The sequence below is a fragment of the Panulirus ornatus genome, chromosome 19 (assembly GCF_036320965.1).
Source record: "Panulirus ornatus isolate Po-2019 chromosome 19, ASM3632096v1, whole genome shotgun sequence".
Taxonomy (NCBI): domain Eukaryota; kingdom Metazoa; phylum Arthropoda; class Malacostraca; order Decapoda; family Palinuridae; genus Panulirus; species Panulirus ornatus.
The window spans coordinates 65420936-65448228 of NC_092242.1; the positions used below are offsets into that span (position 1 = coordinate 65420936).

At 44.5% G+C, this 27293-nt stretch overlaps 2 protein-coding genes across 6 annotated transcripts in view; one reads left to right on the forward strand and one right to left on the reverse strand.

Moving 5' to 3' along the window:
- LOC139755627 (uncharacterized) overlaps positions 1-27293 on the forward strand; it is a 289236-nt gene that overhangs the window by 102528 nt on the left and 159415 nt on the right. The window lies entirely within an intron of this gene.
- LOC139755625 (uncharacterized) overlaps positions 1-27293 on the reverse strand; it is a 49329-nt gene that overhangs the window by 9763 nt on the left and 12273 nt on the right. The window contains exons 3-9 of the mRNA XM_071674197.1: positions 9872-9998; positions 7801-7988; positions 4130-4243; positions 2936-3139; positions 2276-2421; positions 817-961; positions 185-312 (exon numbers count right to left, since the gene is read on the reverse strand). Of these exons, the coding sequence (XP_071530298.1) occupies positions 185-312; positions 817-961; positions 2276-2421; positions 2936-3139; positions 4130-4243; positions 7801-7988; positions 9872-9998 (1052 nt within the window). The remainder of the gene's footprint in view (positions 1-184; positions 313-816; positions 962-2275; positions 2422-2935; positions 3140-4129; positions 4244-7800; positions 7989-9871; positions 9999-27293) is intronic.

The window sequence follows — 27293 nt, forward strand, 5'->3', positions numbered from 1 at the left end:
TTGGTGTGGTACGTACCTGTGTTGGTGTGGTAGGTACCTGTGCTGGTGTGGTAGGTACCTGTGCTGGTGTGGTAGGTACCTGTGTTGGTGTGGTACGTACCTGTGTTGGTGTGGTACGTACCTGTGTTGGTGTGGTACGTACCTGTGCTGGTGTGGTAGGTACCTGTGTTGGTGTGGTACGTACCTCGTGGTACCAGGTGATGGTGGATGCTGGCGGGTTAGCAGCCACGCTGCACGTGAAGTACACATCATCTCCCTCCTTCAAGAGCTCCGGCAGGGAGCGGCCCAGCGACGCCCTCACCGTCGGCGGGTCTGTGGTGGCGAGGGAGAGATCGTGTGTGTTGGAGGGCGGGGAGAAGGAGGATGTTGATGGAGGAAGAAGGAAAGAGAGATTGGTGGGTGGGCGGCACGGCAGTTGGAGATTTGAGGGAGAGAGAGAGAGAGAGAGAGAGAGAGAGAGAGAGAGAGAGAGAGAGAGAGAGAGAGAGAGAGAGATCCCGGTATTAGCTCGGAAGATAATCTGGGATTATTTGAGAAGGTAATTCAGTCAGCTACAAAATTCAGGGTCCAAGTGTATGAACCAAGATGCAATGTTTTGTCATATTTTTTCATAAATTCATCGCTTCATTTATCATCAAAGGAAGCATTTATGTATATCTATCTGCCTATCTATCTATCTATCTATCTATCTGCCTATCTATCTATCTATCTATCTATCTATCTATCTATCTATCTATCTATATATATATATATATATATATATATATATATATATATATATATATATATATATATAGATGAACAGCTAGGACTCACAGTGGACGATGAGCGTGGTAGAGTTGGCAATTGGGGCGTCAGGCACGGCGGGGTTGGCAGCCCTGCAGGTCACCCTGGTGTTGTGGTCACGTCGGGTCACATTGGTCACTAGCGTAGAGCTGGTGACCTCTCCGTACACCAGGTTCTGAACACACACACACACACACACACACACACACACACACACACACACACACACACACACACACACAATGGGGGGAGGGGGAAGAGAACAGTATGAAATATTAAAGATAATTACCATATTTCAATCTGTTTTATGTTAATTCTTATGATTCCATAATCATATTCCACCGAATAAACACATATTATATAGTACATCGTATACACATCCTGTCAAGTTGATGAATAAAGCGGAGCCACTTGTAAAATGTACAAAATACACGCCGTTCACTCACTCTACCATTTAGCTCAGAGAGATGGCCTCCCCCAACCTGTGTTCGACTCAGAACAAACATTGGTCGTGTCAATGTTTTATTTTCTCTCCTGTTGACATAGTTTAGTGTAAGCTATCCTAAAAATGAAAAGAGAGAAAGCGGGTAGCTATATGTTGACTGATGTTCACATTACATGTAAGTGTTCTCCAGGTTACACACACACACGCACATATATATATATATATATATATATATATATATATATATATATATATATATATATATATATATATATATATATATATATCCCTGGGGATAGGGGATAAAGAATACTTCCCACGTATTCCCTCCGTGTCGTAGAAGGCGACTAAAAGGGAAGGGAGCGGGGGACTGGAAATCCTCCCCTCTCGTTTTTTCTTTTTTTAATTTTCCAAAAGAAGGAACAGAGAAGAGGGCCAGGTGAGGATATTCCCGCAAAGGCCCAGTCTTCTGTTCTTAACGCTACCTCGCTATCGCGGGGAATGGCGAATATTATATATATATATATATATATATATATATATATATATATATATATATATATATATATATATATATTTATTTATTTATTCACCTTTTCCACTGCCTTTCCTTATTTCAGTCAGATGTCTCTACTTCTTTTTGATATTAATTGGTTTTGTCCTTTATATCCCCACTGGTATATATTTTGTTGCATACAACCCCTCGCCTTTGAAGTGCTCTTATTAACCCTCTTGTGTTACATGAGGGTTGGGTTGGGGGGGTGAAGGAAGGAAGGGGGTGCATATAATCTTTTAATGCACCCCTATTTCTGCTTCCCTGTCGACCTGAATTTCCTGCGTGGCCCTGAAAAATACAGATGCATCCGGTATGTGTGTATGTGTGTGTGTGTGTGGATGTATTGTTAAGATTCTATGTATTTCCACGTATGTCGGTTTCACTCCTCTCTCTCTCTCTCTAACTCTCTCTCTCTCTCTCTCTCTCTCTCTCTCTCTCTCTCTCTCTCTCTCTCTCTCTCTCTCTCTCTCTCTCTCTCTCATATTTACCTCCTTCTGTGCCGGCCTGGTGACGCCCCGGATGGTCCAGGTGAGGGAGGCCGAGGGTCTGGAGCCGGTCGAGGTGCACAGAAGGCGAACCTGGTAACCTTCCTTAATGGGTCCCGGGTTGGTGATGACCACGCTAGTGGGCATCACTGGTGAGGGAGAGACCAGAGGGAAGACACTCGTTAGTTAATTAGATAGTTCGTTAGTTAGTTAGAAAGTTAGTTACTTAGCCAGCTGTCAATGGAGCCCATGTTGGCACATAAAAAACGTACATACTAAGTCTTTCTTACATGTTCCTGGCGTTGGTAAGTAACTGGATTGAGTTAGTTTCCTTGTTAGTTAAGCAGTAGTGGGTTCTGTTTGTTTTTACGATGATTGGATTGATATGATGACACTAAAGTTATATTGTCACAGTCCGGTAGTTCCGTCAGTTGGGGACATAGGAATATTAACTGAGGTGTATGGTTTTGATGCTGAGTCTCTGCGTTTATTCTGATTTGTCTTTAGCGTCGTTTATCTTTCTCTCTTTCGACCCTACCTTCTCTTTTTTCTCTCTCTCTCTCTCTCTCTCTCTCTCTCTCTCTTCTCCTGTCTATCTTTCTGTCATTGTCTCTGTCTGTCTATCAGTTTGTTTTCCCCCTCCCTCCTCCTCCTTACACTCACAAAACATCTGGATGACGACAGACACGGAGACTGGGCTCGCCAGGTGGGTGTTGGAGGCCAAACAGGTTAGTGTCTCGTTGTGCCATTTTCGGGTCAACCTGTCGACTCTCAGGTCATTGACCACCAGGTCCTGACCCTTATGGTACCACGACTTGCTCTGTAGCTTCCCGTTTTGCCACCAGGTCACGTTAGGAGAGGGCGAACCTGTAGGGGAAGAGGGAGTAGAGAGTAAAAATATAATGAGAGAGAAAATATTGTACTCCAAAATCACCCGGTTTCAGCTGGGGAGAGAGAGAGAGAGAGAGAGAGAGAGAGAGAGGGGAAGAGGGTGGGGAGAGGGGGGGGGGGGTTGAACACCAGATTTAAAGAATATAGAAAAAGGGGGACATCAGAGAACCGAGAACAGATGAGGAGGAGGAGGAGGGAAGAGGAGGATGAGGAGGAGGAGGTCTCTCTCTCTCTCTGTAAGCTTCCTTTGATGGGTCTTCCTTATCACAGAGGGGGATCGAGGCTTATACTGAGGAAGACTTAATACTAAAGCTCAAGTGAGGGTGTGTGAGACGAGAACCAGTGAACCTCAGGGAGGAAAAATGATGCACTTCGTAAAAAAGAATAAAAAAAAGGTGATGATTGAGCGTAAGTCTGCATAGAGGATGATAGTTTAGTGTGAGAAGGAGAGGATGATCCAGGGATGATCCAGTTATCAAGACTATGATATGATGATATGATATGATGATGATTGGACAGATATAGGAACTGTGATGCCAGCCACTTCCCCCCTCCCCCCCCAAAAAAGGACAGTGATGCCAAAGTGCCAAAAAACAAAACAAACAGGTATGGTGATGCCGTGGTGCCAAAAAAACAAACAAACAAACAGGTCTGGTGATGCCGTGGTGCCAAACGCCAAGGGTTGGTGATGCTCGGGTGCCACCACTCGCAAAAAAAAAAGAAAAGAGAGAGAGCTGGCGGTGCCAGAGTGGCAAGAAAATAAGGGATGTTGATGCCAGTGTGTCAGTTATAAAGGGATGGTGTTGATGCCACAGTGACGGACAGTATGTGAGAAAGGGAGGATGTTATGATAGTGATACTGAAAAGGTGTGTGTTTGTTTGTTTGTGTGTGTGTGTGTGTGTGTGTGTGTGTGTGTGTGTGTGAGTGTGTGTGTGTGTGTGTGGGAGGCTACCCAGGCCACTGACCTCCTTTAACTCTGCAGGTGAAGATGAGGGAGACGCCCTCCCTGTACGGCCCAAGGGCGCCTCCTCGGGCCTTGCCTCCCTCGCTATCGAACACCTCCACGCTACTTGGGGGTTCTGCAACACACACTTCAACATTATCTTTATGTCAGTCTTTACTGAATGGTGAAAAAAAACCCTACGGCGTGCAGCCTCTTTATTGCTATGATAAAGCAGGCTAATAAGAAAGAATGTAAATGCAATGGTCATCGTGGTAGTCTAAGGAATAAAGTGAACCATCATGGACTACTTTATTGGTCGATGGTGCAACATGAATGATTACCTCGATACTTTATTGAATGACACACCACACCCTCCCTCCCCTCACCCTCCCCCCCTTCCCCAGTCATTATTGCACTACTACATTTAACGTAATACTAAAAGGCTCCCCCTCCCTCCCCACCTTTGCCCCATCCCTCTTTTAGCCCCCCTGTTTTCCACACAGTAATGAATAACTACAAAAATGAATAAGCTCTAAATGATATTTATATCCCTTTTTTTTTTTTTGGTCATGCAAATAAAATTGTTCATAAATATTTTGATGGAATCAGCATATTCAGGGTTGATTAGAATAGTTGAACATTAGTCTGTGGGTTGTGTAGTGTCGTAAATATACATCTCTCTGATTGAACATTCAGTCTATAAATCCTGTATATATATATATATATATATATATATATATATATATATATATATATATATATATATATGTATATGTGTATATCATGACTACTGACGAAGGCTTTGCAGCATATCAAAGCCCCTTAACAAAGTCTACACAAACATCACAGTTCACCAAGCTTAAGGCAGTAGCTAACGAAGGCCCTTCCCCAGCAGCGGCTTAATGCCGGCTCAGTAGGTTCCTGCTGGTGGTGATGGTGATGGTGGTAGTAGTAGTAGTAGTAGTGGTAGTGGGGTGGTGGTGGTGGTGGTGGTCTTCTATCATCCTGCTCCTGCTAGTGTTGGTGAAGGAGGAGGAGGAGGAGGAGGAGGGGTATGAGGCGAGGTCCTCCCTCCTCTAGATCAAGGTGGAGGCAGTGCCGATGCCATCTGTCATTCTTTCCTTTCCTCGCCTCCTCCCTCCTTCCCCTGCTCGCTCAGGAAGGGGGAAGGGTGAGTACACGCTCGCTCACACACGTAGCGGAGGGCAGGATGTGGTGGCTGTCTCGCTCACACACAGGGCACGGCGGCGGTGGTGAGCAAAGGCGAAGTTCACACGGACATCCAGAGAGCCAGCCAGCCACCCATCCGTCCAGCACTGAGAGAGAGAGAGAGAGAGAGAGAGAGAGAGAGAGAGAGAGAGAGAGAGAGAGAGAGAGAGAGCACCGAGTCAGTCATTTCAGTGCCGTATGATGGGGGGCGGCAACACAGTCTTGGGAGCTCGACGACTTTGGGTATGACCGGATGCACCGCCCTTCCTCTCAGGCTGGTCTTAATCTAGTTAACCTTCCTGTGGGTGTGCCTTCCTCGACGCTGAGTTCCCAACGCCCTTCATGAGTGGCTGGGTGACTCAGCGCAGTGCAGGAGTTTCCTCATCTCCATGCCGGAGTGGTATATGGACGGGGTGGCCAAGGAGAGTCAGTTCGCCGAGGTTGTTCAGCTGTTGTCTACAGAGGTGGTTCATATGTTTATCATGTCGTCCGTTTTCTTTTATTTTTCATCTTTTTTTTTTTTTGACACTACCTTGAGTCGTCCCTCTCTCTCTCTGTGGCTGGAGGGCCCTAGCATAGAGTCTGCTGGTTGCCTCTATATAATTCGTTCATTGCTCGTTCACACCCTACTCACAGTGCGTTCCTAGGCAGTTCACCACCTCTTTACAGCCTGTTTTACAACCCTTTTCATAGCCTTTTTCACAACCTTTCTGCCTTCAGTTCACATCCTACACACACACACACACACACACACACACACACACACACACACACACACACACACACACACACACACACACCTTCTCCCCAGCCTCCTCACAGGTTAATTCACGACGCCTTTCTTCATAATCTATACTCGCTCTTGACATCCTCAGTTCACAGCGGAGCATGAGAGAGGGAGACAGAAAAAATACAACTCGTTAATCCCCGCTTGCTTCGTTGATCCTTTCACCGTCCATCAGCCAGCCCGTGGCACTGTAGAATACACGCGCTCGCCGCGCACGTGTCGCAAAACATCCATTACCACGTGCCGGAACGCCTGTCGTCAACTCCTCCTCTTTATAGAAGTTGCTGTACCAACTTTTCCTGATGACGTCCCCCGGCCCGTCGTTGCCTCAAGGGCTGTAATCAGGAGGCACCTCAGTTTGTGTAACGTAGGAGAAATGGTCGCTGGGTTTGGGGACCGTGTCTGTTTTGTGAGCCAGGTTCCTGCTGTTGGTTTGTTCGTCCTGCAGGACGATAGCTGTTTAGACGTGTCTACAGCTATTAGTAATATATATATATATATATATATATATATATATATATATATATATATATATATATATATATATGTAAAGTTGTCTTTACATTAGCTAGAATATCCAGTGTATAGCCCAAGCTATATTTAGCTCCCAAGAACGTGGCTCTCAGGCAGCGTGTGATCTTCCTAGCGCTCATTGCACGAGGATGAGTATCTTCGACACACAGGAACCAAAGGCTGGGTCTGCGAGGAGGCAGGCACTCCCGCACTCCCGAGTTTTTTCTTGCATTCATCGCGGTGGGACTCGTCGTCTTATCTCTGCAGCCTCGAGTGAAAAGATATGTGAGTGAAGGGTTGTATTCACTCCATAGTATTGTATAAGACTGGGAGTTTATGAATGGTGTAGCCAGTCAGTGAATGGAAATGATTGTACATCTCCCTCTATTTCTTAGATTTGTATATCATATATATATATATATATTCCTGTGAGTCCACGGGGAAAATGAAACACGATAACATTTATATTCTTTCGTTAAATACGTCTGTACTGAAATGAAATGTTGTGAATGATGCCATATTTACTCAGTTCTATAGCAATAAGGACGAGAGAAAAACAGGGACTAATCACCCGTGACCTTTGAACCCGGAACTAACACGATGACACAATTACAGAAGGGATTATCCTTCGACTACAAGGAGGGCGATCACAGTCGCCAGGATATAAGAATGGGATGGGTAAATGTCAACTCATGTACTCACTCCTGGGGATGTCAGAGTCTTTTCATAAAGCCAGTAATTCTTTATGTCCACATACATCCAGAAAAAAGCTTAGTCGTTAATCTCATCCAATGCATTAATGGAAGCCTCTCTGCTCTCTTTTTTTTTATATGTATAACTCGTAAAACAAACTTAGAGGTTCAACATAGTGTTGAATTAACATTTGCACTGCACAATGCATGACAAAAGGTTAGCATTCGCCATGTTTAAACAACCTATTTAAAATCATGTGGAGTGAGAGAAAAAATGTATATAATATTAACCAAGCGAATATATATATATATATATATATATATATATATATATATATATATATATATATATATATATATATATATATATATAATGTATATATATCATAACTTCCTTAATTATGTTTTGCTACAGTTTTGACAAATGGTATGTGTGTGTGTGTGTGTGTGTGTGTGTGTGTGTGTGTGTGTGTCTGTGTAAGAGATACTCACCCACTATCGTGAGGTTGACGCAATTCGTGTGTGTCGGGGACTTGAAGAAGTCGACCCTGCACTCGTAGACTCCCGCTTGGCTGAGGGTCAGGTTGTGGAGGGTTAGTGTAGCTGCTCCTCGACTCACGGTCAGGGTTCCTTCGTTCTGGCGGATGTCTGACCTCATTTGGGGAACCCGGCCATCGTGGCTAAGGTCACAGAGAAAAGGGGAGGAGAGGTCATACAAGGGAAGGGCTAAAAAAAGAATAAAGGCAGTTTGTTGTTTGTCAAGCAAATGCTTGAAGTACACACAGGAAGTGGTGATCTCTACACTAGACGCCTGTTTATTTTAGCTTATTGTGAACGTTTGCTAAAGTTGTGTATTCAGCGGTTGCCAAGGTACCGTATTCAACGTTTGCTAAGGTACCATATTCAACGTTTCCTGAGGTACAGTATTCAACGTTTGCCTAGGTAATATGTTCAACGTTTGTTAAGGTACCATATTCAACGTTTCTTAAGGTACAGTATTCAACGTTTGATAGGGTAATATGTTCAGCGTTTGCTAAAGTATTGCATTGAACGTCTGCTAAGGTACTATATATATGCATCGTTCTCTTAGGTGCTGTATTGAACGTTTGCTGAGGTTGTCTGTATTTCTTTGCTACGGGTTCTGAACAGAACTTTTCCTTAGAGTTCTATATCAAACGTTTGTTAAGGTTCTGTGTCAAATGTTCTTAATAAGCTTTGTGTTCGGGATGTTCTAAAGTTCTTTCTGTTCAACAATTGCCGAGGTTCTTTATATTCATTTGTTAAATTTTTCTCATTTAACATTTGCCAAGGTTCTACATTTCAGAGTTTGTTAAGGGTCAATATTTAACTTTTTGCTGAGGTTTTGTACACATTCAACAGTACTTGGGCTCGAGTATTTGTGAAAGGTATTAGATTCATTCACCTGAAAAGAAAATGTTATCATTTCTCTACATCTTTAACTGTCATGTCACAAGTATAAGCTGCCTTGCAGTATTATCTGAGCAAGACCGTGTAGGTAGAGTATCTAAAGATGTAGACAGAGTGTCTACAAATATGATACATAGTTAACAAATGCCTCAAGATTTACATCTTTTGAGGAAGACACAAATTTGTTTTGATTCGTTTTGTCTTTCATGGATTTTTTCTTTGTTTCGTTTCAGTGTATGGCTGCATGAATTTCATTTTTTTTGGTTTTGATGGATAATTTTGGTGTTATGGTTTTATCAATCCCTCTTCTTGATTTTATTCACTGTCCTTAATATAAAAGAAGATGGAATGATTTGTCCTCTTGTCCTTTCAGAACTATACAGTATACAATGTGATGTATATCAGAACTTTACATTATACAATATGATGTATATCAGAACTATACAGTACACAGTATATCAGGGTGGTATAAGTTAGTGAGTGACACGTTTCAGAGGTGGAAAGACTTAATTTTCTGCACACACACAATTCCTTCCAATGGCCATGTGGTGTGTGTGTGTGTGTGTGTGACTCGTTATTTGACTCTTTTTTTCTGTCCATTTGTGTAGACTGGTGTGTGGGTGAGTCTTGTACCTACCTGAGGTGCTGGGGTGCTGGTGTTCCCCTCTTGTACCACAGTTTCAGCTGGGGGTCTGTTGCTGTGGGTGTTTTATGGTGCTGGGTGGTGCTGGGTGACTGGGTGTCGTGTGATTGGTTTTCGAGTCCTGGGTGCTGAGGTTTTGGGTGCAAGGGTGCTAGGGGCTGGGGTTTCAGGTCCTAGGGTGTCAGGTGCTGGGGTGCTAGGCGCTGGGTGTGTCAGATGCTGGGGTGTTAGGTCCTGGTTGTGTCAGATGCTGGGGTGTTAGGTCCTGGTTGTGTCAGATGCTGGGGTGTTAGGTCCTGGTTGTGTCAGATGCTGGGGTGCTAGGTGCTGGGGTGTCAGATGCTGGGGTGCTAGGTGCTGGGGTGTCAGATGCTGGGGTGCTGAATGTTGGAATGCTGGGTATTGAGGTGCTGGATTTAAGGTGCTGGGGTATTTAGGTGAAGGAGGAGGTGTGGCGGGGGTCCTTGAGATGCTGAGGTTGGAGGTACTCACCTGAAGACTGGGGTTCGGGTACCCCTTTTGTACCACAGGATGAGCTTGGGTCTATCGCCTGGGGTGCGAGGGTTTAGGTAGCAAGGTAGATCGCTGGCGCGTCCCGCCACGCCCGTCACTGACCACACTGGGAAGAGATAATGACACGTTTACCTCACGCATGTGACGTCATGCCTTAGTCTAGGCAAATGGGAAGAAATTAATGATTCCATATGTTTATGATTTTTCTCTGTCTGTCTCTCTGTCTGTCTGTCAATCTGTATGTCTCTGTCTATCTGTCTGTCTCTTTGTCTGTCTGTCTATCTGTTCTCTCTCTCTCTCTCTCTCTCTCTCTCTCTCTCTCTCTCTCTCTCTCTCTCTCTCTCTCTCTCTCTCTCCATTCTAGAGCTATCGTTTTTTTTTGGGCCACTGTTCTCACGAGTCGTCTGGCACGTGTTCCCCCCCACACCCACTCCAGGGGTCTGGTCCCCCGGAGGCGCATGTGTGGCTGTCGCTGCTCTCTGTTGCTTCCTTCCCCCACCACAGCTTTCTGTGTGGACACCCTCCCGTGCGATCGCTGCCCGATATGATAACTTCCTCCTTCTTCATCCTCCTCCCTCGAACAGCGGAGCTGAGAAGGTCATCTCCTTTTTCTTTTGGCCTTTCCTCTTTATACAACCCTTTTTTTTCTTTCCTTCTTTATGCCAGGTCTGTATAATACACCTGCGAAGCCCTGATTCATTTTTAATCTCATCTTTTTACTCGTGTCTTTCATCAGATATGGTGTTTGACTAAGGCATGTGTTTCCCCCGTGTCATGTCGGTCACATAAATAGGAAAAAGAAAATGATTAGTCAGAAAATCTGACGATGTTTCCTTTGAGAGGAAAAAAAAAAAAACACCCCACTTCACAAAACGCAAAACCTGACTGTAAAGTGTCTGGCTTTACTAAAAAAAAAAAAACTTCCATCAAACAATCAGAGGGGGGGGGTAATGAGAGAGAGAGAGAGAGAGAGAGAGAGAGAGAGAGAGAGAGAGAGAGAGAGAGAGAGAGAGAGAGAGAGAGAGAGCAGCAACGGCATCGCGGCGTCGTACGGAAGGGTTGAGATGAAGAGAGACGACATCAGGAGAACTGATACGAAAGAAGATTTTTGACTCTTAGTCTGTTAACAGTATGAGCCACCCCGGATGTGTGAGCAGTACTCCATAATGATTAGACGAATAGAACTCCCGTGAATATGAAATAGCTGCTAACAGGAAGAAAATGAATTACGGTAGCTATGGTACACACTTCAAGCTCTCAGGAAGCAAATATGACGTTGACTTTATTGGATTTGCATGATAGAACGAATTGCGGTACCTAGATATCTATCAGTCCCACCTTCCTGAAAGCAAAGTTGACGTTGGCTTTGTTGTTGGGTTTGCATGATACACAGAGGAGGGTGTGTGGTCATGCCCAGCATGTCTGTGTGATTGCAGGGTTGAATCGTAGCGTTTTGAAGCCGAATAGAGAGACATACAAGATTCCTAGACTCCTAGACAGAGGCACAGGGTGAAGGAGAAGTTGCTCTTTGGCACCATCCCATTTAACTAGGTTACTGCTCTCCCACTATGAGATGATGCACAGGTCGGGATACAGTGAGAAAATACGATTAGTGCGAGAAAGAGAAAGAGAAAGAGAATTAGAGGGAGGAGGGGAAGGGAAAGTGAGTTGAAGTACGTAAAGTGGAATCATTTGTGAACAGGGTCAGAAGTAGAAGTGGTCAGGTCGTACAGTGAGGGAAGAGAGATCGTAGGAGGCAGCATAGAACCTTGAGGGACACTTCTGTTGATAGGATAGGAAAGGGGATAGGGTCGCTCCACGGACGATGACTGCCGTGGAACGACAGGAGAGAGAGCACGACGCATTAGAACACACACACACACACACACACACACACACATATATGTTATATATATATATGTATATATATATATGATTATTATCCAAGGACTAGTATCCATGAGTCTTATTGTTACCAAGGATCTATGTAAAGTCACCTGCAGTTTGAGGCTGCACTCCTTCACGTAGCAGGGACATATAGACTCCTGTGGAGTGAGAAGTTCTCAGACACCACTGAGGTTTTAATGACACAGCCTCGCCAACAAATTCCCAATAAATGGCTGGCTTTCCAGATCTGATGAATGAATATACTTCACGCAATGTAACTCAGAAGGTTCGCGAGTCGTATAGAAAAGTGTTCAGTAGTGTATAATGTACAACGTTCCATGTTGTACGAGATGCTGTGATGAAATCCCACGTGAGGTGATCCTCTTTTGTCTTAACCTGTATTCTGAAAAATCCCGACGTTCCTTGTCAAGACTCATTCCTCATAAGGATGACCTGGAGAGAGATGCGTAGAGGAGGAAGCGATGAGGGAAGTACGAGGTCGTGAGGGAGGGGAAGAAAGGACGAGGAAAATGAGTAATTGAGAAAGGGGAGGAGGGGGGAACGTTGGGGTAGGGGAGAAACTGGATGGAGGGGGAAGCTTGAGGAAGGGGAGAAATTTGAGGGATTGGAGAAGCTTGAGGGAGGGAAGAAGCTGGAGGGAGAGGGAGTAAGAAAGCTTTAGGGAGACGAAAGCTTGAGGTAAAGGAAATCTTCGAGGTAGGGGAATGCTAGGGGGGAGGGAGAAACTTGAAGGAGGGAGGGGAAAGCTTGAAATTACGGGAAAGCTTGAGTGAGGAAAAAAAGCCTGAGTGAGGGGAAAAGATTGAGTAAGGGGAAAGCTTGAGTGAGGGAAACGCTTGAGTGAGGGGAAAGCTTGAATGAGGGGAAAGCTTAAGGGTGGGAAGAACCTGGGTAGTGGATGACTTTCATATGCAAATTCGTTTTTGGTAGCAGGTTGTAGGGGAGGGAAGGAAAATGCAATACCTTCTCTCTCTCTCTCTCTTGCTGTGTCTCATATCTCCTGTGTGTGAGGAGGTCTGGCCCTACCAGGGGGGTTCTGTCCTCCACTCATGCCTGGCCACCTCATAACCTCATTGATATTCATTATTGCTTTGCTGTGTAAAAAATGAAAAATATTATAGATTTCTTTCTAATACAAATTATATATATGTATGTATATATATATATATATATATATATATATATATATATATATATATATATATATATATATATGAAACGGACGATAGTGCGTTATATTTTAATGAGGATTCGTTTTTCTGACGAAAACTCTACGGTATCCTCCAATCACGTTCTGTTTACTCCGACCGTACAATTTCCATCGCTACTTTGACCTCCATAATGATATAACGAAATGATATATATATATATATATATATATATATATATATATATATATATATATATATATATATATATATATATATATATATATTTACCCAAGGGAGATATTAAGAATCCTCATTTCTCACGTATCAACACACCACTAGCCTTTTCTGTCGCGACATAGAAATGTAAACTTTAGAAGATTAGAAATATAGAAATGATTTCATTGTATAGTTCTTATTTTCCCATTTTTACGTAGCGAGAGCCAGAGCAACAGGCTCATCCCACATGCAGCACCCATGGCTTAGCCATCGCCTGGCACCATTTAACCTGAGTTTGTACCAGGAGAAAAAAAAAAAAAGGAGAATATTCAATTGCGTTTGTTTCGCAGATGTGTGTGTGTGTGTGTGTGTGTGTGTGTGGGGGTTCAGCCCCTTGTCCTTCGTTTTTCACAGGGTAACGTCAGAGGGAGGGAGTCGGTTCTGCCTGATTCCTTGTTTGCCTCTGTTGCTACTGTTACTGTTACTGCTGCTGTTACTACTGCTGCTGTTCCCGCTGCTACTTTTACTGCTGCTACTGTTACTGCTGCTGTTGTTACTGCTGCTACTTTTACTGTTGCTGCTACTGTTACTGCTGCTGCTGTTACTGCTACTGCTGTTACTGCTGCTGCCATTACTGCTGTTGTTATTACTGCTGCTCTTGCTGCTACTGCTACTGATGCTAATAGTGATGCTGCTGCTGCTGCTGTTGTATCGGCTACTGCTACTGCTGCTGTCTGACTTTCCTGTGTCAAGGGTTTAAATCTATTGATCATAACATGTTGTAGACTGGTTGTAACCGGTTGTGGCAGGTCTTTGGCCTCGTTATTATCATCACCTGTGCACGCTGGACATTCTTGTGTCTGTCTATCTGTCTGTTTATCTGTGTATCTGTACATACCTCCCTGTAGGATGGATTTGTTGGAAATGAAATGTTTGAGGACAGTATGTGGTGTGAGGTGGTTTGATCGAGTAAGTAACGAAAGGGTAAGAGAGGTGTGCGGTGATAAGAGGAGTGTGGTTGAGAGAGCTGAAGAAAATGTGCTGAAATGTCTTGAACATATAGAGAGAACGAATGAGGAAAGTTTGACAAAGAGGATATATGTGTCAGGAATAGAGGGGACAAGGAGAACGGGGAAATCAAACTTGAGATGGAAGGATGGAGTGAAAAAGATTTTGAGTGATCGGGGCCTCAACATGCAGGAGGGTGAAAGGCGCGCGCGGGATAGAGTGAATTGAAACGATGTTGTGTACAAGAGTCGACGTGCTTTTGATGGCCTAAACGAGGGCTTATGAAGCGGCCGATGGAAACCATGCAAAGGTCTGTGGGGCCTGGTCGAGGGAAAGTAAGGGGCTATAATTTCAACGCATTACATATGACAGAGAATGGAAGTGAGCAAATGCGGCCTTTCTATATATTTCTTGCGCTACATCGCTAACGCGGAAAACGGCATACAAGTATATATATATATATATATATATATATATATATATATATATATATATATATATATATATATATATGTTTTATTTTGATATTCTAGAACTAGAATCAAATTTGACTTTAATCTCACACTCGACGTTTTCATTAAGAGTCCGGGGAACGAAAGAACAACCCGACCTGCTGCTCGTCTAATAATTCAGCCAGAAAAAAGGAAAAAGAAAAACCACTATTTCTTGCCTCCCGAACACCAGAAGGAGAGGAGCCGGGGATCGGGGACTCAGGGCGATGGTCGGGATTGGGACAGGGAGTAAGGGAGAGATTGGTGGAAGTGGAAGGAGCAGAAGATGTCAGGCTCAAGATGGAAATATATTTTTTTTCCCCCCCCTCACACTTGCAACTGCTTCTCGGTGACCTATGATGGCACATTGTTATCCTGTTTAAGGTCTACCTGGCTCAGGCAAGGAGAGGCATACAGTCAAATCAAGGTCATGGATTAATTTCTATATGTAGTTGTATATTTTATAACCTTTATAACCTTTGGTAAAGTAGTTGGATGCTGTTGTTTTTGGATGGGGTTGAATGTTGTTGATGTTATGGCGATGATGGTGTTGTTTACTGATGGTGATGAACTGATGGCTGCTTTTGATACAGTTGTGAGTCAACCAACAACAGAGTCGATCAAAATAGCCCCCCCCCCCTCCTCATCCACGCTCACCCAGGCTCTCCACCACCACATAGACCATGCACAACACTTGCTTAATTACTTCACGCAACCGCAGTGCACCCACCACCCCCATCCCGCATATTACAAGTGGCAATAGGAACCCACATTGGACGTCATCCCCCGCGGTGCGTCCTCATGGTAACTATCCTGCTTCATGGTTGGCTGCTAACTCACTGGCGTTCGAAAAGGCCTCTCCACAGTATGAATACCCGCCCGCCCCCGTAGACCATAGTATGAATACCCTCCCACATGTAGATGACCTCACAATCAAATCACAATCCCCTCTGACTGTATTCGGGTGACAACAAATATATAACACTGCATCAAGCAGTTGGAACACCGGCTCACTCAAAATAGAATGTCTGCATCCTCAGAGAAATCCATCTTCATTCACCTAACCCCTGACAGGTTTTGAATACTACCTGCACCCTTCCATCACCCTGAATTGTCAATCAATTCCCATTCAGCAAAACTCCAGCCATTATAGGTAGCACACAGGATGCCCACATGGCGCTCACATCACCACAAAAGGTAATGGACGAAAATAAACGCCCTCACACCACTTACCCGTGCGAGATTTAGGCACGAAAAAGAAACCCTTAATATTCTTTGCTAAAAAAAAAAAAAAAAAGGATAATTCTTTCGCTCTACCCTAAACTACGCCTCGCCTTCCTGGTTATCCGCTTGCCGGAAGTAAATGTAACAACGCTGCAAACCACACAAAACGGAGCACTTAGAATAATCACCGGATGCCAAACAATACAAGCACTGAACACCTAAACAAGGAACCAAAAAAAAAAATGCTTCGACTATTAGACCATTAGACCCTTCCCAGCCAAACCACTTCAAAACCAACCAACGATGATAACGTAGAGAGAGAGAGAGAGAGAGAGAGAGAGAGAGAGAGAGAGAGAGAGAGAGAGAGAGGTTTCATCATCTTTTTATGTCGAGAGATTGCACATTTAGCCCTCGTTGATTCATGTCATAAACCAGCTCTTTATCCTCCTCTTAAGACCTCAAGGTATCGGAGGCTTCACACCGCCTCCCACACTCGCTTGGGGCCTATGGTGTTCTCAGCCGAACCCAGACCCCTGGCCATTTACATGATACACACCAAAGTTTGTATTCTCACTGGAACCCAGTCCCTTTGAATAACACAAGCGAACAACGCGTTTCTGAAGAGACTCCCACACCCTTATGTGACACAGAGGACGTATTCGAACCCGAAAGATAGGCCTTCACGATTCACACAGAGAAAGGCTGTAGTTTCAGCTGTACCCAGACCATTATGTGCCACAGACGAGGGAGAGATTCAGTCTTATTTCTTTTTCTTTTTGCTCTGTATAAAACATCCTCAGCTGATGCCCAGAAGAGTACAGAGAGAGGGATACAGACGGAACTCAGCAGAGGCATAGAACAGTAACGATAATTTTTCTTTATGGCATAGATACAGACTGGTTGAAAAGACCTACTTTATTCGCAGCCTCTTGCGTCGTGCGTTGCAATATAGGAGAAAACAACTGTGCCAAACTAGAAAATGAGGAGGGGGGGAAAAAAAAAAGAGGGTAACACAATTTTCCCTCTTGCCTTTAAGGCAATATAAATTTCCCTTTATTGTCCTTAACTGAGCCATCAGGTTTCCCTTCCCCTGTCCAACCCAGTTGTTGGGGGCAGGGAAAATACAGCCGTTATCTACTCTCTCTCTCTCTCTCTCTCTCTCTCTCTCTCTCTCTCTCTCTCTCTCTCTCTCTCTCTCTCTCCAATTTCGTTCGGGGTATTTAATCCACTATCTTTATTTTTTTTTTCATCCGTCACCCACCCAAATACAACCCCACCAGCATCCTGACAAGTGGAGGTATATATATATATATATATATATATATATATATATATATATATATATATATATATATATATATATATATTTTTTTTTTTTTTTTTTTTTTTTTTCATACTATTCGCTATTTCCCGCGATAGCGAGGTAGCGTTAAGAACAGAGGACTGGGCCTTTGAGGGAATATCCTCACCTGGACCTCTTCTCTGTTCCTTCTTTTGGAAAATTAAAAAAAGAAAAAAAAAAAAAACGAGAGGGGGGGATTTCCAGCCCCCCGCTCCCTTCCCTTTTAGTCGCCTTCTACGACACGCAGGGAATACGTGGGAAGTATTCTTTCTCCCCTATCCCCAGGGATATATATATATATATATATATATATATATATATATATATATATATATATATATATATATATATATACATATATACATATATATATATTTCCAGGGTTGTCGCTGTGATATTACATTACTCGAGGTTCCTTCTGCCATTTGCCAGACCCCTCCACTCACTCTCTCTCGCTCTTCCCCTTTCTTTTATATATATGTACTTTTTTTTCCTTTCACTTTCTCCATCATGTTTATCATTCCCTCCTCTCGCTCCCTCTTCCACCTCCTCCTCCTTCCTCCTCCTCCTCCTCCACCTCCTCCTCCTCCTCCTCCTCCTCCTCCTCCTCCTCCTCTCCCGTGGCCTCAGATCGTCCGGGAGTCGAGGTAATTCGCCTCTGTACCACCGCGTGATTACGTTGCGTCTTTTATTTGTCCCTTGCCTCCTCACTCCCAGCCAAGCAACTGGGGTTATTTTCACAGTGTAGGTCTTCTGTCATCCAGGAAATGTTTTTAACCTCAGGTCTCTCTCTCTCTCTCTCTCTCTCTCTCTCTCTCTCTCTCTCTCTCTCTCTCTCTCTCTCTCTCAGTACCTACTGCGTCGAAGGATTTCACGCATTTGGAATGATCACTTTTTCCTCCATTGTCAATATATATATATATATATATATATATATATATATATATATATATATATATATATATATATATATATATATATTTCATTTTTTTCTTACCTTACAACCCACTATCCCGGAGCCACTCACACAACCCTCCACACCACACCCCCACGTATCCTACCATTCCTCAAACTCTTAGAAAGAAGAATAGATGGGATTGCAGAGTAAGCGAGGCCACACACCCCCCCCCCCTCCTCTGGCGGGCCCAAACCGTTCATGGATTGTCGAAGAGGAGAAAAGGGAGGTGGGGAGGAGGTGGGAGGGGGCACGGGGGGTAGAGAGGAAGGGATTGGCTCGTGGGATTTGACTGGCTATACACGCAGCCTCAGTTATTCATGAGAGAGAGAGAGAGAGAGAGAGAGAGAGAGAGAGAGAGAGAGAGAGAGAGAGAGAGAGAGAGCGTACTACCTGGCAGACGGAAGGGAGGTGACAGAGAGTCACAGAATCCGTTTTGAGGTCGGCGAGGCGACAAGGTGAAGTTGGGAGGAATAAGTTCGTTCTGGCATCGCTGGGGCAGCTAACAGAGGCGCAGGGGAGAGGGGGAGAAAATATGTAAAGAGACAGAAGGGAGGGAGGGAGGGAGAGAGAGAGAGGGAGAGGGAGAGAGAGAGAAAGAAAGTAGATGAGAGAAAGGGGAGAAAGCGAGAGGGAGGAAAGCAAAAGGGTATAAAAGCAATATGTGCTCTGAGTCTCTCTCTCTCTCTCTCTCTCTCTCTCTCTCTCTCTCTCTCTCTCTCTCACACACACACACACACACACACACACACACACACATAGTGATCATGGACGCTGGTGTGAGCTAAGCACAGCCGCTGAAGGAACAGCTGACCCAGACAGCGGTAATGACACATGAGCTGGATGGCTGCCGCTTGCATTTTCCGGCTTTGGACGTCAGAGAAATTGAGCTAGTCTCTCTCTCTCTCTCTCTCTCTCTCTCTCTCTCTCTCTCTCTCTCTCTCTCTCTCTCTCTCTCTATCTATCTATCTATCTATCTATCTATCTATCTATCTATCTCACCAGAAATATGGTGGGAGCACTTAGCCATTAAAAGAGAGCAAGGGACGTCCTGGGAGAGCAAGAGACGTCCTGGGAGAGCAAGAGACGTCCTGGGAGAGCAAGAGACGTCCTGGGAGAGCAAGGGACGTCGTGGGAGAGCAAGAGACGTCGTGGGAGAGCAAGAGACGTCGTGGGAGAGCAAGAGACGTCCTGGGAGAGCAAGGGACGTCGTGGGAGAGCAAGAGACGTCGTGGGAGAGCAAGGGACGTCGTGGGAGAGCAAGGGACGTCGTGGGAGAGCAAGGGACGTCGTGGGAGAGCAAGAGACGTCGTGGGAGAGCAAGGGACGTCGTGGGAGAGCAAGAGACGTCCTGGGAGATTAAGAGACGTCCTGGGAGAGCAAGAGACGTCACAACCTGGGAGAGGATGCGGTATCTTCCCTTCCATCATCACCGGTTCTTCGGACGTCATCCGCGAGGGACCTTTCCTTTCCTTCCTTCCTCTCCTCTCTCCCTCACTCCCGCCCCTCCGTTCAGGAGCTGGGTACTCAAGGATCCATCAAGCCCCAGGCTCGGGGAACCTCTCCCTAGATGCACGCAGGAGCAATGGGCGTCTCCCCCTCCTGATTCCTCATTGACGCCCTCTCTCTCTCTCTCTCTCTCTCTCTCTCTCTCTCTCTCTCTCTCTCTCTCTCTCTTTCTCTCTCTCTCTCAACGCTGTCGTTACCGTTGTGTTGTTGCTTCTTCCTGTCTCCCCCCCCCCCCCTTGTCTCTAAATGATCTCTCTCTGTGTATCTGGCTTTCTCCCACCGTCTCCTCTCGTAAATCCTCACACACCCTCATTGTTCTATCTCACTTCCATACGTGATTTTTGTTTGGTTTTTTTTTTCCCCCCTAAACTTCCATCCCACTCCTCATTTTCACACCTCAGCATTATCTCCCTATTTTTTTCCCCCTCCTCCCCTCATATCTTTTCTCTGCCTGTTCATCTCTCCTCATTTAGAGACTCATGATATTTCTCTTCCCTCCTTCCGTGTCATCAAACCTTCCCTCACGTATCAAGATTTTCTTCCCTCGTTCTTTTGCTTATCACACTTCACCCCTTTCCCTTCCCCCTCGTGTTTCTATCGTTATCGTCTATAACTCCGTCTCTCTCTCTCTCTCTCTCTCTCTCTCTCTCTCTCTCTCTCTCTCTCTCTCTCTCTCTCTCTCTCTCGGCCGGACCATCTCGCTCGAATCTTGGGTCTGTGTGGTCTGTGTATCTGTGTAACTCTGTGCAACTCTCTCTCTCTCTCTCTCTCTCTCTCTCTCTCTCTCTCTCTCTCTCTCTCTCACCTCCACTTTTTTTATCTCTCCTCCGTTCGTTTTTCTCTTCTCTGTTTCACAGTTACCTCTCCGTCCTCTATTCATCTCTTCCTTACCTCTTGTTTATCTCCCCTCCATATCTCTCCCTCCTCCTCTCCTGCCTCGTCATTCATCTCCAACTATCGCTCTTCTCTCAGTTCAACTCTAATTCCTTTATATATATATATATATATATATATATATATATATATATATATATATATATATATATATATATATATATATATATATATATATACAGATAGATGGATAGGTATCGGATTGTATTATATCCGCCCGACTCACTTTCTCTCTCTCTCTCTCTCTCTCTCTCTCTCTCTCTCTCTCTCTCTCTCTCTCTCTCTCTCTCTCTCTCTCTCGGGAATGAAGGAATCAATATCTCCCTTTGAGGGTCAGGTTGTCAGCACAGTTGGAGAACACTTGACCTGCCTGTATTGGACGGTGATTATTGCTCGAGAGAGAGAGAGAGAGAGAGAGAGAGAGAGAGAGAGAGAGAGAGAGTATTCCTTCCAGCTGTATCTTTTCTTTTAGTCTATTTACCAAATCGACAAAATATGCAATTTTTGATTAATTCCTAAAAAGACGTGATTGAACGTAACAGCAAATGGAAAACATATATATATATATATATATGGCGAGAAAGAAAAAGGAAACACCAAACAGGAGTTGGAAGATTGAAGGTTAAATTATTCTAAATGGTCGGGGTCTGAACATGCAGGAGGGTGAAATGCACGAATGGGATAAAGTGAATTGGAATGGTGTGGTATATAGGGGTCGAGTGAACAACGGAAAGGTCTGTGGGGCCTGGTTGTAGAACGAACAGATTCCCTTTTTTACACGTTTACAATGTATTACGAACAAGTCCTGTATTAAACACGTGAACGACGTAAAACGAGAAAGCCCCTTATTATACATGTTAACAACGTATAACGAACAAGGACCGTATTATACATGTGAACAGCGTATAACGAACAAATCCCTCATCGTACACGTGAAAGACGTATGACAAACAAGTCCTGTGTATACACAGGAACATCGTATAACGAAAAAGTCCTGTATATACGCATGAATAGCGTATAACGAACAAGTCCTGTATATACACAGGAACATCGTATAACGAACAGCTCCCGTTTTATCTTTCTGGATTTCGAACTCGAAATATCTGAGTCATGTATACACACACACACACACACACACACACACACACACACACACACACACACACACACAGCCACACACATACCCACACTGCTACACACCCACACAGCCACACACCCACACAGCCACGCTTCCTCACACTCACTCACACACACACCCACACAGCCACACACCCACACAGCCACACACCTACACAGCCACCCACACACACAGCTAGACAGCCTGGCCTGCCAGGCATGGTGACTCTCTTATGGATTTCCTCACAAAATATGTTATGGATAACGGCCTGTTTGTTTACCGTTAGGGTCCGGCCCTCACATTTCAGGGATAAATAACGTCAACTGTCTGGAGTGTGAGCGTGCTCCTCTCTCTCTCTCTCTCTCTCTCTCTCTCTCTCTCTCTCTCTCTCTCTCTCTCTCTCTCTCTCTCTCTCTCATTTTGTCAGGCGAAACAACAACCCCAGAGAACCCGACAGGATAAACAAGAAAAAAAAAAAAAACCCAGGGAACCAGTGTCAAAGATAGCAACCCCAGAGAACGCCAAGAAACCAATAGATTGACACTCTCCAGCAATCGACCACGTCACCTTTCCATGGTAGTCACCTTCATGACACCTGTCCAGGTGAATGACCCCAGGAACAGCCTCCTAGGGGATGCACCTCACTGCTAGGACAAAGAACGTTTCACCTGCTGGTGTGTGATGAAGAAAAATGCCATTTAGTAAAAGAGATTTTTTTTTAGGATTAATAATTTAATGTTCTGTAAAAAAAAAGAAATTCCGGCATTCTAGTGTGTGTGTGTGTGTGTGTGTGTGTGTGTGTGTGTGTGTGTGTTGTGAAATAAGAGAGTTGTGCAAAGAACAGTGTGTTGACTGTTGTCTGTTCCATTGATCCTTGCTCCGCCCATCATCCGCGCCCCCTTGCTTAAAAATCCTCTTGTCTAGTGTCTCTCCTCTTACATGCTGAGAGACTTTACTGTCTCTCCTCCTACTAGCATGGAGGCTCCATTATCTCTCCTCTGACCAGTTTGGAGGCTCATATCTCTCCTCCGACCTGGGGCTTCACTATCTCACCTCCGACCTGAGGCTCCACTATCTCTCCTCCGACCTCCACTATCTCTCCTCCGACCTGAGGCTCCATTATCTCTCCTCCGACCTGAGGCTCCACTATCTCTCCTCCGACCTGAGGCTCCATTATCTCTCCTTCGACCTGAGGCTCCATTATCTCTTCTCCGATCAGCATGGAGGCTTTACTCTATCCTCTTCCAAAAGTTCAGGCACAAATCTGAAATCTGTAAGTCTCTCTCTCACTCTGTCTGTCTGTCCGTCTGTGTCTGTCTGTCTGTCTGTCTGTCTGTCTGTCTCTCTCTCTCTCTCTCTCTCTCTCTCTCTCTCTCTCTCTCTCTCTCTCTCTCTCTCTCTCTCTCTCTCTCTCTCTCTCGTATCATTACGGAGACCTCAGTATCTCCTCCCCCCCCACCCCCTATCCTCACCTTAGAGAGCTGAGTCTCTCCCTCCGCCCCCCCCCCCTCCCCCCCACACAAGCATTGAGGAGGGAGGGGCGAGGAAGGGAGTGAGGTGGGGTTGGGCCTCGCCGTTGATACAGAGAATGAGCCTCTCCATCACCCACCAGCACCAGCACTGAGAGGATATCCAATCTCTCCCTCTCCCTCCCTCACCATTCCCTCACCATTCCCTCTCTCCTCCTTCACCCACCACGAGCACGAGACCTCACCGTTGGTCTCTCCCCTCCTCCTCTCCCCCGCCTCCTCCTCTCCCCCTGCCTGCTCCTCCTCTCCCCTGCTATTCCCACCGTGACTCTCGCCTCCAGTAATCTCTCTCCTACTGTGGAAAAGTGAAAAAAAGGGGCTCCATATTCAGACAGCGTATCCAGGCCGACAGACACGAGTCAGAATCTAAATCACCTCACCAACCAGGCAGGCAGGCAGGCTGCCCCATACACACACACACACACACACACACACACACGACACTCACTTCCATGGCAATCAAGACCGCACAAGACCTTCTTGTCTGTGTGTGTGTGTGTGTGTGTGTGTGTGTGTGTTTACAGGGCCTAGGGTTCCCATGTGTCCAAATGACTTAAGTGAGCTTGTAAAGGTCCTCCCAGAGAAGCGGAACGAAACATCCACTGAATGCACATGTAAAGAAATGTCCCTGACGCGTGTATGTGTGTGTGTGTGTGTGTGTGTGTGTGTGTGTGTGTGTGTGTGTGTGTGTGCCACATCCAACGTGTGTCTCTCCCATTCGTCATTTACCGTAATGACGTCAATCAGTCATACCAACCCAAATCATTTCGTGTGACCAGATCGCCACAATGCCTTCAACGTACTGACCATTTTTTTTTGGCGCGATTGGTATTCCTGTCCTAGATAGATAGATAGGTAGATACATAGGTAGATAGATAGACCGATAGACAGATAACTTGTTTTAATGTTCTTAAAAGCACTGGCTCACTGAGGCACATATCCGTCTGCACAGCTATTCCCTCCTCCCGCCTCCTCCTCCTACTTTGGCATCAGAGTACGTGTGTCTGCACAGACAGAGAGACAGACAGACAGACAGACAGACAGACAGGAGGAAAATAAAGTGCGTAAGACAAGGGAACAAATGGGAACTTCAGTGAAGGGGGCAAATGGGGAGGTGATAACAAGTAGTGGTGATGTGAGAGGGAGAGACAGACAGACAGACAGACAGACAGACACACACACACACACACACACACACACACACACACACACACACACACACACACAGAACGCGTCTAAAGTCACCTTTCCCTCTGTGTAAGTTGAACGGGAGTGGCCTCACTGTGTGACACACTCCTGATCCAGAGTTAATGTATTCCACCGTCAGCTGGCTGCAGACCCATTCAGCTCACCCGGTATGTCGAAATCCTAGCCATCTATCTCACTTGTCTAGCCCTCATGTCTCGTCTCTATCTCCCTCACTCTTCCTCATGCTGGAATCCTCCTCGTTCTATAACCCTATTTGGGGCTCTGTGTTTTTTTTTTCTCTCTATCAGTATCTTTTTTTCTCTCTTTCACTCTATCATTCTCTCTCTATCATTATTTTTATCATCTACTTCTCTTACGTAGTGTTACGTCTGGTCAACATTGATTTCTTCTGTTCCTATTCCTTCGTCACTTTTCGCTAATTATTTCATTCGAAATTGATTGCCAGACTCGAATCACTTAAAGAGTTTAATTACTAATATTGTTTTTTATTAGAGTCATTTCAAAGACTAAATGCCTACGATTCCATCCTGTGGTATGTTTGGAATATATATATATATATATATATATATATATATATATATATATATATATATATATATATACATATATATATATATATATATATATATATATATATATACATCCTCGTGTTAGCTTCAGGTGTTGAGAGAGAGAGAGAGAGAGAGAGAGAGAGAGAGAGAGAGAGAGAGAGAGAGAGAGAGAGAGAGAGGTAATGAAGCACCAAGGACCCTGCGTTTGAACTGCTCGAAGCACTTGAGTGTCCCAGACAGTTTAGTTGAGGCAAAAGGCAGCACGAGAGACATTGGTGAGGAAGGGAGGGAGGGGGAACGAAGCACCTGAAGTATGGAGTAAACTAGACATTGTAGCGAGGCAGTTGAAGCCCAGGGACCGAGACTGTGAGCCGAGCCAATCAAGTGATCGACAACGCTTCAAACGAACCACATGAGGCAGCAGTGAATCGAACATCCGAGTGTATTCCATAACCTCCTGTGTACAGGAATTTATCCTTAGGCTATGTGAGAGATCCCGGCCTTCATGTGGACTCCGACGTAATACATATAATATATATATATATATATATATATATATATATATATATATATATATATATATATATATATTTATATATATTTATATACTTTGATGTATGCTCTTACATTTATAAGATAGCCAGGATCAAAAGTTACATCAAAAAGGCTTTGAAATATCCAGTGCTTTTTGTTATGTAATTTTGTTCTTGCTTTTGTTTTTTTTTCCCGACAGATGAACCTAACGTATTGTGGAGTTCGTCGCCCTTATCAACAACACCTCAACCTCACCCCGGCTGTTCTCTCACCTTCATCGACCTTTTAAAAACACCCCCCCCCCCCTCCTCTCCCTTGATCAGGCCTTCCACCTCTCTCTCTCTCTCTCTCTCTCTCTCTCTCTCTCTCTCTCTCTCTCTCTCTCTCTCTCTCTCACGAACCCCTCCCCCTACCCCTTAACTCATCCACCTGAGGCTTCTCCAAGACGTTGGTAGTCGCTGCTTTGGGAACAATATGGACCACCCCAATATGGACCCCCCCCCCCCCCCCATATAACAGGAAGTTAATGGCCCCATCGACTTTTAACTGGTCATTAAGCCGGGCTGGTCAAGCACACATTACAATGCAATATTACCAGACGACCACCGATTTCCGTTTTTTTTTTTAACCGTGTAAAGCTGCCTCCGAGTGAAAAAAAATACGAGAGCATAAGCTTAAGCTGATACTTTGTAGTCTTTTCATTATAGACAAGTTAAGCTTTGGCTTTGGATGTAACAGAGAAGTAAAGCTTTGTGATACCTATCGCATGGAGAGTGTGACAGTATATGTAGATTACAGAAGGCTATATCTAAGAGTCGTGATATTTGAGGAGCGAAAGATGGGAGCAAAGTAGGAGAAAAAGAACTGATTTATCTATCCTATCCATCGTCTGTCTATCTATCTATCTAGATGCAACAGTGGAGTACCGAGGTATTGCTGATATATTGTTATTAAGGTGAAATGTATTGGAAGAAAGTACTTGATAATAGAGAAATGAAAAATAACAGTGATAATATATATATATATATATATATATATATATATATATATATATATATATATATATATATATATATATATAATCAGGATAAACTCATATCATTTAAGCATTATTCTTTGATATGGTTGCTTCCCCCCTGTAGACAATTAACATTGGCTTTTGGCACGTATCAGTTCGTAAACAACCCAGAACTTTGACAGCAACTCACTAGTAAATTGTAGTAAAGTTTTCTAGATGTATTTTCCACTCATGCTATTTTTTTTTTTCTATTTCAGACTTTATGATATTGCTAGTGAAAGCCATGAACATCCAGGTCGAGTTATGTATGTCTGTCTGTCAGTTTGTCTGTCTGTCTGTCTCTCTCTCTCTGTCTGTCTCTCTCTCTCTCTCTCTCTCTCTCTCTCTCTCTCTCTCTCTCTCTCTCTCTCTCTCTCTCTCTCTCTCTCTCTCTCTCTCTCTCTCTCTCTCTGCAGTGTATATAGACCCTCGCGCCACATGTATATACATACACGTCCACACACGCACATATACATACCTATACATTTCAACGTATACTTATATACACATACACAGACATATACATATATACACATGTACATAATTCATACTTGCTGCCTTTATTTATTCCCGTCGCCACCCCGCCACACATGAAATGACAACCCCCTTCCCCCGCACACGCGCGAGGTAGAGCCAGAAAAAGACAGCAAAGGCCACATTCGTTCACACTCAGTCTCTAGCTGTCATGTGTAATGCACTGAACCCA